Here is a 15,216-nt window from a genome sequence, read left to right on the forward strand (position 1 = left end):
CAATACTTTTGAGCGGACCTCGTCCGAGATACTGTAACGGATTCGTCGGGTTCCCCGTTGGCGGCCAGTTTGGTTCATTCTTCTCCGTTTTTGTTCACATTGAATTTTTTTTACTTTCTTTCAGGTTTTGTTCATGTTTACCTCAATATACTCACAAGATCTTGAACCAGGTATTAAGATCCTTTGTTTTATACTACTGCTCTCGTGATTCCGGAGATGTCTGGTTATTATTAGGCAAAGATTTTAGACGCCAGATTTTTTTTGTTTTAGATGCTTGACATTCCAATTGGGGGGAGGGGGGAGGGTCTACTCTTATGTAAATTTTTTGGAGGATGTCGTTTTAGTTTGGTCGTCATTTTTCATCGCAGCCAAAAAAAACCTTTCGGGTATTTTGGCGACTGGCTGTATGACGGGCTTCTGTGCCTTAAAGTTTTGACTGAGGGTTTGATGATGTCACACTCCGGTTTTTGTTTCCATTTTTTTTAATATACGAATATATATCCTTGAGCTCGATAGTTTGTGCAATATATGCCTTAAACTTCAAGTGTTTTTTTGTATACGCGTTTCGAAGAAATAAAGTTTGTTTTTTCATAAAATGTATGTTTACGGCTTCTTTGTTGTGTACAGTGTTTTCCAGATTTTAAGCAATTCATTTTGAGGGTATTGGTCGCCATATAGTCATCAATCACGAGAGTAGTCGGTGCTGCCAAATGCAGCACATACCGAAGCATGAACATTGTTTCTCATGTAGTGCAGTAACAAAATGGAGCGCTCCAAGTTTTGTGAATAAAATGTATAAATTCCCATATACAGATGAATAATCATATGCAGTAGAACAGTGTTTTTGCTGTTGCTGTTGTAGAAGTCAATCCAAATGAGAGATAGCCTTTGCTAGACCGCACAGGCGCACAAATTGGATCATTTCTCACGACACTGCATCACAGTTACTTACTGATTGACACTGGTGTGCCGTGGAATAGTGGTTGAAAAAGCACTCCTGTAGAATGTATTCAAAGCAGTAATCTATAGATTGCAAAGAGTAATATATAGTGACACCTAGTGGGGTAAAAATTCTTCATTTATTTATTGAAATAAGAAAAAAGTAAATTACCATTTCCTAAAGATGATTTATTTGAAAAACATGTAGGTTTAAAGGTTTGTAATTTGACACAACTTGAAACTGACAAGTTTGGCTGCCATTTTATTATTACGGAAGCCCAAATTACTGTTGGAAACCACGTCTCAGGGGTGCTTTTAGCGCTTATCTGCAACTTGCCTTCAACAGCACAGCCCTGCTGAGTCCCGTGAATCAGGAAACCAACACTTTTCTTTCACTGTTTCTTTCTCTAGCTTCACATGTTGGCCAATTGGCTCACTGCTACTGTTTCTCCTCCCTTAAGTAGTTTCTCCTGCTAAAGTTAGCCATTTACACCAGCTCTGACCAACTCCAGCTGCTGTCCCTTTTTAAGCCACTTCGGGGGTATCCAGCTTTCTCTTTTGTTCCTGCTGACTGGAATAAACGCTGGTTTTCACGCCCTGTCGTTGGTTAATATGTATCAAGAAAGTGCGCTTCAGAATTTTGCAAAATCGTATCCTTCTGGCTTCCGTAGTCTTTTTCAAATCTTCAGTTCTATTCTAAGGTACAATGACCTAGTAGTGAATTATCACACACTGTCACTTTATCTGTTTACGGCCATACCACCCGATCTCTGGAAGCTAAACGGGGTCAGGCCTGGTTAGTACTCGAATGAGAGACCGCCTAGATTTATTATGTGCTGTTAATAGGTCATTTGGCGCACGCTCTGCTGCAACAGCACTGACTGTACCCCCACTCCCTGAAAATGAATTCCCCTAAGGAGACTAAATAATGGAATTAGAATAAGGATGGTCTTTTTTTTTTTTAAATAAGCAATCAAAATAACTTTTTCGGTTGTCAACACGCATGGATCAATCAACTTTATTCACCCGAATAATCGATGGCCTGTTTCACAACACACAATAACCGATCCTGACCACAAACATGCAGCTGGTGAAATTTTAATCGTGATAATGGATTAAATTCCACCCCATCAAGTCAACCTCCTGCACAATCGACGTTTGATTGTCATGCGAACCGGGGAAGAAATACACAACTCCATTTTTTTTTTTAACCGTTGTAAAGATATCTTGCCGTTTAGATGCCGTTATCGGTGTACGAACTTCGGAGTTAGCTAGCATTGCTACGTGTTTGCTACATACAGGAAGAGTTAAAAATGTTATTTTGCATCCAATTGCCGGTCTAATTCTTGGCTCACAGACATTGCGGCCGAAAAAGCTTTTCAAAACGATTGGTTATAACCGTGCTTTCACAAATGATCTTCAACCCAGTGAGGAAACTACGGCTTGAGGGCCGCATACGGACCGACAGGGTTTTTAATCTAACCTGCCAAACAAAAATTGTAAAAATATACAGTATATTGGTGAATCTACTACGAATTAAAATGTTATTTTGTCCCCAGTGTCCCTTCTCATGAACTTTGCTCAAGGTCAACATTCAAAAAACTGGCGACACTTTTATGAAATTATATATATTTTATCATGTTTTTATTTGATATTTCATTTATCTGGCAAAATCCTTTTGCGCTAGCTCAACTAATATGCATTGACAACTCAAAATGTAAAACTTAATGCTAAAGGAAAAAGGAAATATATTAATTTTCTGTTTTATTTCAGGGTGTTTCAAAAACAATTTAACCCTCATGCTGTCCTCTTTTTAAGCACTCTTTGTACTTTTTTTGTACTGGGAATAACAATATTTCTATTGTTTTTCTACGGTTGAGACCAAACTAGGAAAACTTATGCCGTTTAAATTTATGATATGGCAGGTCATTTTGACCCGTGAAAAACAGGAGGGTTTTACGATAATGTACAGTTTAATTTTCAATGTAATATAAAGTGTATAGAGGTCTGTTCATTTATAGATGCAAATAGAAAAACAATTGGATGGGTGTACATTATATTCTCATGTATTGCTGAGGTATCAGATTCGAGACTGAACTTAAAATAAGTCAATACTTTTTGGATGTCCCCGCCCCTTGTGCCAAATTAAAGCCCATTGTGGGCCCACCCCTGCCTTAACTTGATCAAATGTTATCTTTTTACAAAGGAGAAAACCTAAGAACTGAAAAAGGTTGCACTAAAGGCTTGGAAAATAATTGCGTGTGAGCTGGAATTGTCATGCTACTATACGCTAAAATGCTAATATGTTTCGTTTTTCCTCTGATCCGAACCCCAACGTCACATAAAGAAAATCTTCTAAAGCTTATGAAGGACACAATTTCAGACCCAAATCTGTCCTTAACTGGAATTTATAAAACGATACGACACAAATGACTTCATTAAAGCGAAACCGCGGGAAAGGGGGACGCGTATGCATCTGCGATCTACTCGTCGTCCTTGTCCTTGGCGCCATGTTTGAGGATGCGCGTGAACTCTGCGTAGTTGAAGTTTCCCTTCTTATCGATGGGCGCTTCGCGGAAAAGCTCGTCCACGTCTTCGTCCGTGAAGCGGTCGCCCATGGTGGTCAGGAGCTCCCTCAGATGGTCCTCATGGATGACGCCTTGGAGGACGGACGGGGAAAGGGTCTTTAGCATTGTGCTCGTTGATATTTGTTATACGAAATAACAATGAACCCTCCTTTATCGTGGGGGTTATTTTCCAAAAAGAACCTGCGATAAGATAAATCTGAAGTAGAAAGCTTAATTTTTTTTTTACAATAACCATGCCATTAAATGGAGTAAACCCTCAGGATACGGAAACCCCACCGTATGACGTTTTCACATTAGTGTGAAAAGGGAAATTTCCCCACTCCGTCGTTACAGTATTTACCCCACTATAAAACATCAACACCAAAAGATACATGCCCAAAAAACGTATAAAGTACATTTTTGACCTTTTTATGCATCTATAGTTGCGTCTCTAAGATGCATGTCTGTTATTGGTCGACATAATTTGGAGAAGTCAATAAAGTATGAGCTAAACTCCCTCCCACTATGTATCTCCGTATTTTTCAGGTCAGTATCTTGTGTGCTTTGTAAAGACGTTGCGCATCTGTGAATATTTTTGGTACCGTCTAAGGTACAGTTTGTGTCCAAAGGCTTGCAATGATGCTAAAGGTAGAAGTAAAAACATAAGCATGGAAATAAAGCATGCAAAGATGAAGTTATACGAAAAGGAAACTCGAATTGCAACTCCCAACAACCAAAACACTTAAAATATGTTATGCTTACTGTAATAAAACAGATGTTTCCAAAATATTAAGTCACTCTACTCACTATAATTTTGACCTCACTGCTTGCAAAAGCAAAAACATGCTAACCTTGGAATCGAAGCTTGCGATGATCAGGAAATACCTAAAGGAACCCGAATCGCTACCCTTGCTAAATTGCATGATTGTAACCAGGTCACTTAATAAAAATGTGGCAATCAAAGCAATACAATCATTTCAGAGAATGACAATCCTTGCAAATTTAAGTTTTTAAATCTGCGTCATTTTTTTATCTACCCTCGTCATGCCTCTGCATCCACCCATGAACTCCACTGTACCAGCTCAAGTCACGTCACTCGAAAGGTACAGTTAATCAAATGTCATATCTTCTCTGTGTATTCATTCAATATGATATTTAATCATATGTGTGATTACACAGAAGTAGTACTTACTATATACTATTGTGTTCTGTTACCGGGGGTCGGGAACAAATTAAATAGGTTTGTATTGTCTATCGATTTTACACGATGACTCCCATGTTGGAACTGGTTATGGTCATATCAGGGGTTTTCTGTATCTCATATTTAGCAGGGTACAACTATCGATAAATCCTGCATTAAACAGTTCTTAAGTTTAGATGATCATTTGATTTTTCTGCAAAACGGAATTTTACCAAATGTGCCGTCATCTTACCGGACCCTTCCTCATCAAAGCAGGCGAAGGCGTTGCGGATCACATCCTCCGGGTCGGTGCCGTTGAGCCTTTCTCCAAACATGGTGAGGAACATGGTGAAATTGATGGGGCCCGGTGCTTCGCTCATCATGCCCTCTAGGTAGTCGTCGGATGGGTTTTTACCTGGGGAAAACCAAGAAAATGACATTTGAGAGAACTAGAGTGGCATCACCCACGTTTTTGGGGGATAGTATTTGCCTGTTTTGCTGGGTCATTTACTTACCTGATTGTAAAACATTGTGATCCTGACCAAACTTGATGCGAGAATGTCTTTTTGGGAAAGCTAGTAAAACCATAAAAGCAGAGTTTGCCTTCTTGGGCAGGTTTCACCTCTGGGGTAACCTACCTGACGGCCTGTAAAATAAGTTTGCTATTCAATATCATTCTTTTCCTAGGAGTGTTGAATGTCTCTCCGATAGAAAATGTCGAGTCAGCTTTTTAGGGTATTTTAGGGTTAACCTAGCTGACTGCTTTTTGTTAATAGATAATGTTTTTATATATTGGAAGAAATAAATGCCGTGTCAACCAAACCAAAAGTGCTGAATCTGCTTTTTGGTGGGCATTTTTCCACATCTAGGGAAACTTACCTAACTGCTTGTAAAATATGGTGTTCACATTCATTGTCTTTCTAGCCTGGGAGAGTGGAATGTCTTTCTGTGAAAAATGCTGAGTCAACCAAAACAAAAGTGCTGAATCGTTTTTTTTGGGCATTTTTCACACTTGGGGTAACCTACCTGACTGCTTGTGAAGGATGGTGTTAATATTCAATGTGATTGTGCCTGAGAGAGTGGAATGTATTTCTGGTAAAAATGCTGAGTCAGCTAAATTAAAAGTGCTGAATCCGCTTTTTGGGGGGAATTTTTCCACATCTAGGGAAACTTAGCTAATTGCTTGTAGAATATGGTTGTTCACATTCATTTTTGTTCTGGCCCAGGAGATTGGAATGTTCTCCTGTGAAAAATGCTGAGTCAACAAAACTAAAAGTGCTGAGACAGTTTTTTTAGGCATGTTTTCGCACCTAGGGTAACTTTTCTTACTGCGTGTAAAGGCCGTGTCTTTCTGGACCGGGAGAGTGAAATGTCTTTCTGGGAAAAATGCTGTGTCAACAAAACCAAAAGTGCTGGATCATTTTGTTGGTCAGTTTTCACATCTACAGTAACCTACCTGACTTCTCATGAAGGATGGTGATAATATTCAATACAATTGTGCCTGAGAGAGTGTAATGTCAGTCAAAACCAAAAGGGCTTAGTCCGCTTTTTTAGGGGGGCATTTCTCCTCATCTAGGATAACATACCCAACTGCAAGTAAAATTGTGTTGACATTCATTGTCTTTCTGGTCTGGGAGAGTGGAATGTCTTTCTGTGAAAAATGTTGTGATGAAACTACAAATACTGAGTGAGTTTTTTGGGTGGCATTTTTCACATCTAGGGTAACTTGTATGGTCATAACTCCTTCCCCATTTTCTTGGGTGGACAGAAACAGACAACAAACATACATACACACACACACACACACACACACACACACACACACACACACACATATATATATATATATATATATATATATATATATATATGTGTATATATATATATGTGTATATGTATATATATATATATATATATATATATATATATGTGTATATGTATATATCCAAAACAAAAACATGGTCACATTTAAAACATAATTCACATGTTGAAATGAAGTGAAAATTGGGGGCCTACCCAAAGACGCCAGCATGTCGTGCAGGTCCTCCTTGTCAATGAAGCCGTCCCTGTTCTGGTCGATCATGTTGAAGGCCTCTTTGAACTCTTGGATCTGGGACTGATCGAACATGGCGAAGACGTTGGAGGTGGCCCTCTGGGGCCGCTTCTTGGTGGTCTTGCCCTTGGCGCGCTTGCTCGACATGGTGGCGGCTGAGATTTGGCCTGGGTACAAAGGAGATTCTTGCTAAATTTGATTGTTAGTGACTAGTTTAAATTTGAAAACACCCTCAAAATAAGAAGAAAAGACATCAATGGATTTTGAACTTGCAATGAAGACAAGGATAGAATTCTTCAGATGAGGAATTCCAACCCTTTCTAGAGGCCCTCCCCTGAGCTTTTTCTTTTTATTAAATCTCCTAGGTTACACAGGCATATCTGCTCCAATAAATGCAGAAACCAAAGAACAGCAACATGATTTTATAATAGTGACAATGACGTAATAGTTAAAATACCACACTGGCATCCTATGAAATCTTTCCAGTTTTTCAACACCAAAAAACAGTAAACTGTATTGTAGACTGTACCAATAAACTATTCAGGTCAACTAAAACTATTTAGTGTTAGTATGAACAAAATATCTCGATAAACAATTTTATAGTAAACAAACATTCATGATAACTGAAACTAGTGATGCATGATAACTTTTTCCTACCGATACTTTATAAAACACTGCTTCTGGAGACCAATACCTATAAGCGTTTTGTTTGTCTTGCTGTATTCAGGGAAACGAATGGATTTTGTGTATTTTGATGAGTGCAGTGTCTGAAATAACGTCTGCCCGGACGCCCGGGGTGTGAATCTTTTACGTCAGGCAAACAATTTACACAACGTCTTTGCCCGGGTGGCCGGCAACCTTTTCAAAAAAGAAAAAAAAAAAGAAAAACCCCCGATATATATATATATATATATATATATATATATATATATATATATATATCATTTTTTTTTTCAAATCGAACGTTTGCTTTTTTCCGATTTCGAAATCTTTGTTCGGTTTGGAAATGTCGGTTCTTTTGGCAATTTGCATACTCGGCAGCCAATTGGAAGCCTGCATTGAATAGCTCCGTGCTTCCGGACTCTCCCGAGCCTCATAAGGTCTTACATTTGCATATCATTTTCCAAAGTAGACGCACAGAGAACACAATAAAAACGGATAAGTGCTTAGTAATCAAGCCAAAACCTCAGCCCCAATAGAAATATTCAAAAGAAGCTAACAAAATTTATGACGCTTCAAAACCTAAACGTACATTAAAAGCATTGTGGAAAAAGGAGCTCACGTGGCTTGTAGCAGACGACGCAACGCAAACATTGCTCGAATGAAGACGAGTTAAAACAGGGACATACTGATGGCAGATGGAAAACAGCGATGTCATATACATGCAATGAATGTTATAAGTAGATTTATAATTAACTTAATTTTAAAGTGTTGTGCTGTTATATATTCTGACTATCAATCCTTTATACTTTACAACAACAGTTTTGTTTTGCGATTCGTGGTCTTATTGTGTTTCAAGTTGTGACAAACGGGGCAGGCAACTTTATGGCTGGGCAGGCAACTTTTCTGAGTTGTCAGCCCTGGTGACCTTTTACTTTTTCTTATGAGTTTCAGACACTGCACTAAATTAGTGTCTTGATTTTTGTTTCTAATTAGAATAACAATATATTGCCTCGGTTAACCCTTAAAAGTAGTATTGGAGAGACTAGACCTGTACTTTACTAATTATTATTCAATACCTCCTTAATAAGTAGTAACTATGACAAAAATGTATTCTGAGCGTTCAATATTGCAAAAAGTGCATTGGATGTGGGTGTATCCATGATGTGAAAATACAGTGGAACCTCGGTTCTCGACCATAATCCTTTCCATTTCTTTGTACGAAAACCGATTTGTACGATCACCGAAGCCGTTTTTTCCCATTAAAAGTAATGTAAAATTGTTTTAATCCGTTCCAAATCCTTGAAGGCTTACCATGAACGTAAACATGAAGCTAACCCAGGCTAATCGTACGTTCGCGTTAGCGTAATCTTCCATACGAAAGATTACGCTAACATGAACGTGTAAAAATAAAAAAATCAGGTCGTTTACACGTCATTTAGCACCCGGGTCTCCACAACAAGTGGTGAGCGGTTAAAGGATAAAGAAAATAATTATGAATAGGATTTCTTACCGGTCGGCAGATGCCATGCTGTATTCCTGAAAGAAGGGAAACTCGCACACCTTCTTCATATTTTTCTATTATTTCTTACTTAAATGCAATAGTTGTACGCACTACTCCTCTTTTTTCACCTGTAGCAACTTTGCTGCTCGCACCAACCTTCTTCCGAGGCATAATTAGGGGTTAAAACACTCCCTTCACCGCTTTTGAAAAACGAAAACAGAAAAGGAGTGCGCGTTGCCGTGACAACGGTTCTTCACAAGGGGTGGGGGCAATCTACACTCGTATGTCGCTCAGCGTCGCCCCCTAGCGTACCGGCGTTCGAACTCCGATTTTTTGAACGAAAAGCGAAGCAAGAATTTCTCGAAATTTTTGGTTGAGAACCGATTTGTTCGAACTGAGAGGCGTTCGAAAACCGAGGTTCCGCTGTACATTCATTCCAAATAATATGGAAGTGCTCGAATAGCCTTGGCTAAGAAAAATATATCGCTCATTCTAAACAAGAGGCACGGTCCTACTTGTACACAATAGTAGCTATGATAAATCAAAAAGATATGCAAATATTACATCAGGCAAATTTATGGCAACAATGATTTGCTAAAGGACACTCTTTGTGTATGTCTAGTACAGAAAAGTCCCATATTGTATGGGCTTTAGGAGACCCGTTTACAGACTTGGCCCCTGGCAATTGTCTTAATTTACAAACTGTCAATTTAAATGATAAACAAGAAAAGACTCACAGTGAAAATGTTTTGGTGGATTCAGTTGAAGCAGAAACTGTTTTTTCATCGGAGTGCATTATGGACAATTCTGTTACTTATTCCTCTCCTTTCTGTCATAATTTGCATGCTATCATAAATCCGGAAATCTATGAATGTTTGTGTGGTTTTAGTTAAAGCAGACACTGTTTTTTTCCATCCATGTGGATTGTGGACAATCCCGTTACTTATTCTTCCCCTTTTAAGTCATCATGTGCATGCTATCGTAAATCCGGAAACCTATGAATGTTTGTGTGGTTTTAGTTAAAGCAGACGCTGTTTTTTTTCATCTGTGTGGATTTTGGACGGTTCAGTTAATTATTTCTCCCTCTTCTTTCGTTGTATGCCTGTTATCCTTATTAAAATATGGAAATGTATAAATATTTGGGGTGGTATGTGATTTTGGATAGTTTTGTTACTTATTCCTCCCCTTTTTATCAATTCGAGCTTGAGGTGGGAAGTAGCAAGGTACATTTAGTCAGTGACATTTAATTGGGTAAGTTGTGGGACATTTTGTACTTCTAGGAGTATTTTTTAAATCATTATACTTTTTACTTGAGTAGATTTGTGAAGAAGACAATGTACTCTTACCCATTTGCTCATTTTCAGTTTCCGTAGTTTGTAGTCTTTCCAGGTCTCATTTTTGGTTGCGCGACACATTACAGCGACATCTAGTGGACGAATATAAAACACTGTCCCTTTAAGAATAGGATTTTTTTATCAGGAAAACTTGATTTGGCCCAACCTAACCCGGACCACAGCTTCAGCGGCCCCCTACTCGAATGAGTTTGCTTTAACACGTTTGGGTGATCTCAATTAAAGCAGAGACTGTTTGTTTTTATCTGTGAGATTTTGCCAAACATACGGTCGCATTTGTTGAGGATTCTAAGAAGAAATGTGAGGAATTCACATACTTTTTCATAGCAATTTTTAGGGATCATTCCCGTGGGCTGTCATCCAGCATCTTCTCACCGTCTCTCTGCGGTGACGCGTGTGAAGATGGCACATTTTCTCACCGGCTCGCCCACAAATAGACTCGTCCGTCACATTCTGACGTGTTGCCTGATTGTTGTTGATACCGGGAATGCTCGGTGAGCTTTGTGCGAGAAGCAACCGGCCCGTTTTTAATCGATGAGTCACACCGGGAGGTCACATCACGCTATTTGTGTCCCTCAGACGCACGATTCTTTCATTTCCACTCTTGTCTTTCCATCCTGTCTCAAGAGGACTGATTTTCTTTCTGAAATTCCGTGGATACATAGATGTAGTTGGTTCGTTGGTTGGTTGGTTGGTTGGTTGGTTGGTTGGATCCCTTAACCACTAGGGTGGTAGGGGCACCATATCCTGTGGTGTGTCTTGGGCAAGAGCAGCCTGGTGGCGCCCATCCTTCTCCAGGCCAACAAGTTGTTTGGTTGGTTGATCAGTTGGTTGATAAGATCCCTTAACCACTGGAGTCGTAGGGGTACCATTTCCTGTGGTGTGTCTTCTGCAAGTACAGCCTGGTGGCACCCATCCCTCTCCAGGCCAACAAGTTGGTTGGTTGATAAGATCCCTTAACCACTAGGGTTGTAGGGGCACCATTTCCTGTTGTGTGTCTTCTGCAAGTACTGAGTGGTGGCACCCTTCCTTCTCCCGGCCAAGTTGGTTGGTTAGAGCTCTTAACCACTAGGGTCGGAGGTGTATTATAAACTATTCGCAAGTATAATATCAGTTTCCATTGCTACGCAGATGACACTCAACTATATCTTCCGATGGAGGAATCTGCCGCACTAAACTGTGGAAATTTGGAAGCCTGCCTCACTGAGATGAAAAGCTGGATGTCACTTAACTTGTTGCGCCTCAACTATGAAAAGACCGAAATGTTAGTTATCGGTCCGTCTAAATGCCGTGACTTGTTCTCAAAAACTGCTCTGAACATTGACAAACGTAATATCACCCAGAGTGACTCAGTTAAAAATGTAGGTGTCGTATTTGACCCATTCTGTCCTTTCAAACACACGTCGAAAATTGGGACTGATGTTAAAAATAAGGATGTGATTAAAGCAAAACAATCTTCTAAAGGCATTTCAATCCTCGTAAGAAGGTTTCAAATGAGTTTTCATTCCAATCTGACGTCTCCTCCTCCTTCGCATCCACCCACTAACTCCACTGTGCCAGTTCAACTCATGTCCAATTCAAACGGAATTTTATACATATCACACCAAAAGGTAAATAATTTATTCATAACGTTCTGTCTTAAAATATTTTCTAATATGTTTTCCTACGGGCAACACGGCGGCGCGGGGGTTAGCGCGTGTGCGGAACTGTTCTGAGGTCATGGGTTCAAATCCAGCTACCAACCTTCCTGTGCGGAGTTTGCATGTTCTCCCCGGGCACTCCGGTTTCCTCCCACATTTCAAAAACATGCATGTCAGGTTAATTGGCCGGTCAAAATTGTCCCTGGGTGTAAATGAGCGATTGATTGTCTGTCCATGTGTGCCCTGCGACTGTCTGGCAACCAGTTCAGGGTGTCCCCTGCCCACTGCCCGGAGATGGCTGGGATGAGCTCCAGCACGCCCGCGACCCTACTGAGGATAAGCGGTGCAGATAATGGATGGATGGATGTTTTCCTACTGGTAGATACCGGCTGCTCATTTTAATTTGAGTTTTTCTTTTAAGAATAAAGCCATAATAAAGTAACATTGCAAATAAATGCACAAATAACAGATATATTACATTATATTATATTGCATAAAATATTCATAAAGAATATGATATTATTATGGACTTCTCACTATAACAAAATTGAAACGTAAAAACATAAAACTTGGGCTGAATATATGTACACATATATTTTTTCAAAACGGTTTTCCCTGGATGTTGTGCCTTGACATTCATTCAATCAAGGAAGTGCCTAGCTTGAAACAAAGTCTAGATAGACTTCCCTTAAGTAAGCATGAAATTCTGCAAACAGATAACGCTGTCTGTCATCCACACTGATTTTCATCACCACGCATTGCGGGACTGAGTGTGTAGCAGCAAAGTAAACAGTCAAATTTCAAGCCCCATAACTGCGTTATCCCTTTGGCCGTAGTTGAACAGTGGCAGATTGTTCTCAGGACTCAATGCAATCAACCGGAATGTCACGGCTCTCGGTTTTAGGTCCTCTCAGTTTTCTATTTTCGTTTTAATCCTCTGACAAGTGTATGCAACCTTCACAGCCATCCTGTCATCCCTTGCTCTTCACCCAAAGTCAAAGGTTAGGCGTTGCAAAAACACACAATGGGCTGTTAGCGAGGAAAACGATAGTATGAGAGGCCGTTTGAGAAGTAAATCATACTTGCTCTCGTATATAACATCATACTCGCAAGCATGCACAACTATACTCTCATACAGACACAGTCACACCTGTGCACAAACACTACTATACTCTCATACATACTACTATTCTTTCATACACACTACTATATTCTCTCACGTATACTACTTTACTCTCATTCACACACTAAATGGTAAATGGTCTGCATTTATTTAGCACTTTTCGAGTCAATGAAGTCCTCCCAAAGCGCTTTACAATGTGCTTCACACTTACCCATTCACACACACACTCACACACCAATAGGGAGTCAGCCATGCAAGGCGCCTACCTGCTTATTGGGGGCATTAGGGATTCAGTGTCTTGCCCAAGGACACTATACTCCCCCTACACACACACACATACTATTTTACTGTAACACCACCTATTACATTCTTTCACACAAACTATTACATTCTCTTTTCACACTTAGTGTACTGATCACCTCTCAATGTTTTTTTTACTCTGGGTACTTTTGGTTCCCAAGGCGATGCACATGGGTCTGCGTGTATATGATGTATAGTTCTGTGTCAAACTGGAGTTGTTCCCAGTATAGTGGTATGTGTGAGAGAGCATAGTGGTGTGTATGAGAGTAGTATGTGTGAGAGAATACTGAGTGTATAGTAATATGTGTTGGAGAGTATAGTCATGTAAGTATCAGAGTATAGTACTATGTGTGAGAGCGTACTGTAGTGTGTGTATGAAGTATAGTAATATGTGTTAGAGAGTATATTAGAGGTCCGAGACAGTATTGTGTGTATGAGAGTACAGTAACATGTATTGGAGAGTACAGTTGTGTGTGCATGAGAGTATAGTAGCAGCATGAGTGAGAGAGTATAGTCATAAGTGTGAAATAGTTTAGAAATAGGATTCCTGAGATTACAGTAGTAAGTGTGTGAGAGTATATAAGTTTATGCATGAGAGTAATGTAATACGTGTTAAAGAGTATAGCAGCATGCTTGAGAGAGTAGTTTGTGTATGAGAGTATTGTATTATGTGATAGAGAGTATAGTTTTGTGTGTAAGAGAGTATAGTCGCATGAGTGAGAGTATAGCAGTAAGTGTGAAAGAGTTTAGAAATTTATTTCCTGAGAGTACAGTAGTAAGTGTGAGAGAGTATAGAAGTTTGTGTACGAGACTACAGTAGAAAGTGTGAGAGAGTATAGAAGTTTGTGAATGAGAGTACAGTAGTAGGTGTGAGAGAGTATACAAGTTTGTGTAGGAGACTACAGTAGTTTGTGAGAGCATATAAGTTTGTGCATGGAGTATGGTAGTAAGTGTGCTACAATATAGTAGTTTTTGAATGAGAGTGCAATAGTAAGTCTACGAGAGTATAAATGAACATGAGAGTACGGTAGAAAGTGTGAGAGAGTATAGACGTTTTTGTATGAGAGTAGTTAGTGTGAGAGACTATAGAAGTTTGTGTATGAGAATATAGTAGATTTTGGATGAGAGCATTGCAGGATGTATGATGTGGTAGTTTTGTGCATGGATGTGACTGTGTCTGTATGAGAGTATAGTTGTGCATAAGTGAGAGTATGATGTAATATGTAAGAGCAAGTATGATTTACTTCCCAAACAGCCTCTCATCTGATACAGTGCTCAGACATATTCCACATCGCATACAGTACATTGTACTCCGTCTCCGATACATCAAGTACACAAACAAAGACATCACTTCCCTGAGAATCCACAACTCTGGATAGACAAAACAGCTTTTTTCCTCACCTCGGCTTCAGGTAGAGTCCCTTAAACGCTCTTTGTCCACTGCACTATGCAAGAAGGAAAGCAGACAGTCCCACAGAAAAGGGAAAAAAAGGAAAAGTTTGTATAAAGAATCAGCTCCTCCCTGTTCCCGGCCCTGTCCAATGGCGAAGTCGGGCCGGCCCGTACAAAGACATCTCGGGGCCAGGCCATTTCTCCATACAAGGCGAAAGAATGCGGCCGGCTACTGCCACACAGACGCCGGGCCGAGTTGTTTGTAGCAAAGGGGGGAGTGGGCGCAAATGACAGGAACTACGATAAGAAGGCCTTATTTAGGGAAAAAGGGCCGGGATGTTGGGGAGGTTGGGGTGCAGGGTTCTGAGGAAATGCAGGGGGACACATGTCCGAGTTGTGAGTATGGAGCTAGCCTTAAAAAGGCACTTGAGATCCTGCTATGGTGACATGATTTATGCTAGCATCACAGTACGCTTCCCTTCATGGTGGAGATGCCAAACTCCAGC

General features: G+C 39.9%; 1 protein-coding gene across 1 annotated transcript; it reads right to left on the bottom strand.

The window, feature by feature from the left end:
* Nucleotides 1-1,941: 1,941 nt before the first annotated feature.
* myl9b (myosin, light chain 9b, regulatory) lies at nucleotides 1,942-14,887 on the bottom strand. The gene is made up of 4 exons (XM_088337901.1): nucleotides 14,720-14,887; nucleotides 6,703-6,906; nucleotides 4,940-5,101; nucleotides 1,942-3,598 (listed from the first exon to the last, which is right to left on the bottom strand). Exons 2-4 carry the CDS (start codon nucleotides 6,884-6,886, stop codon nucleotides 3,423-3,425), a joined length of 522 nt encoding a protein of 173 aa, XP_088194027.1. The 5' UTR covers nucleotides 6,887-6,906; nucleotides 14,720-14,887; the 3' UTR covers nucleotides 1,942-3,422.
* Nucleotides 14,888-15,216: the final 329 nt, after the last annotated feature.

This window comes from Urocampus carinirostris, chromosome 6, assembly GCF_059441175.1.
Source record: "Urocampus carinirostris isolate Australia breed hairy pipefish chromosome 6, RoL_Ucar_1.0, whole genome shotgun sequence".
In the NCBI taxonomy this organism is placed as follows: domain Eukaryota; kingdom Metazoa; phylum Chordata; class Actinopteri; order Syngnathiformes; family Syngnathidae; genus Urocampus; species Urocampus carinirostris.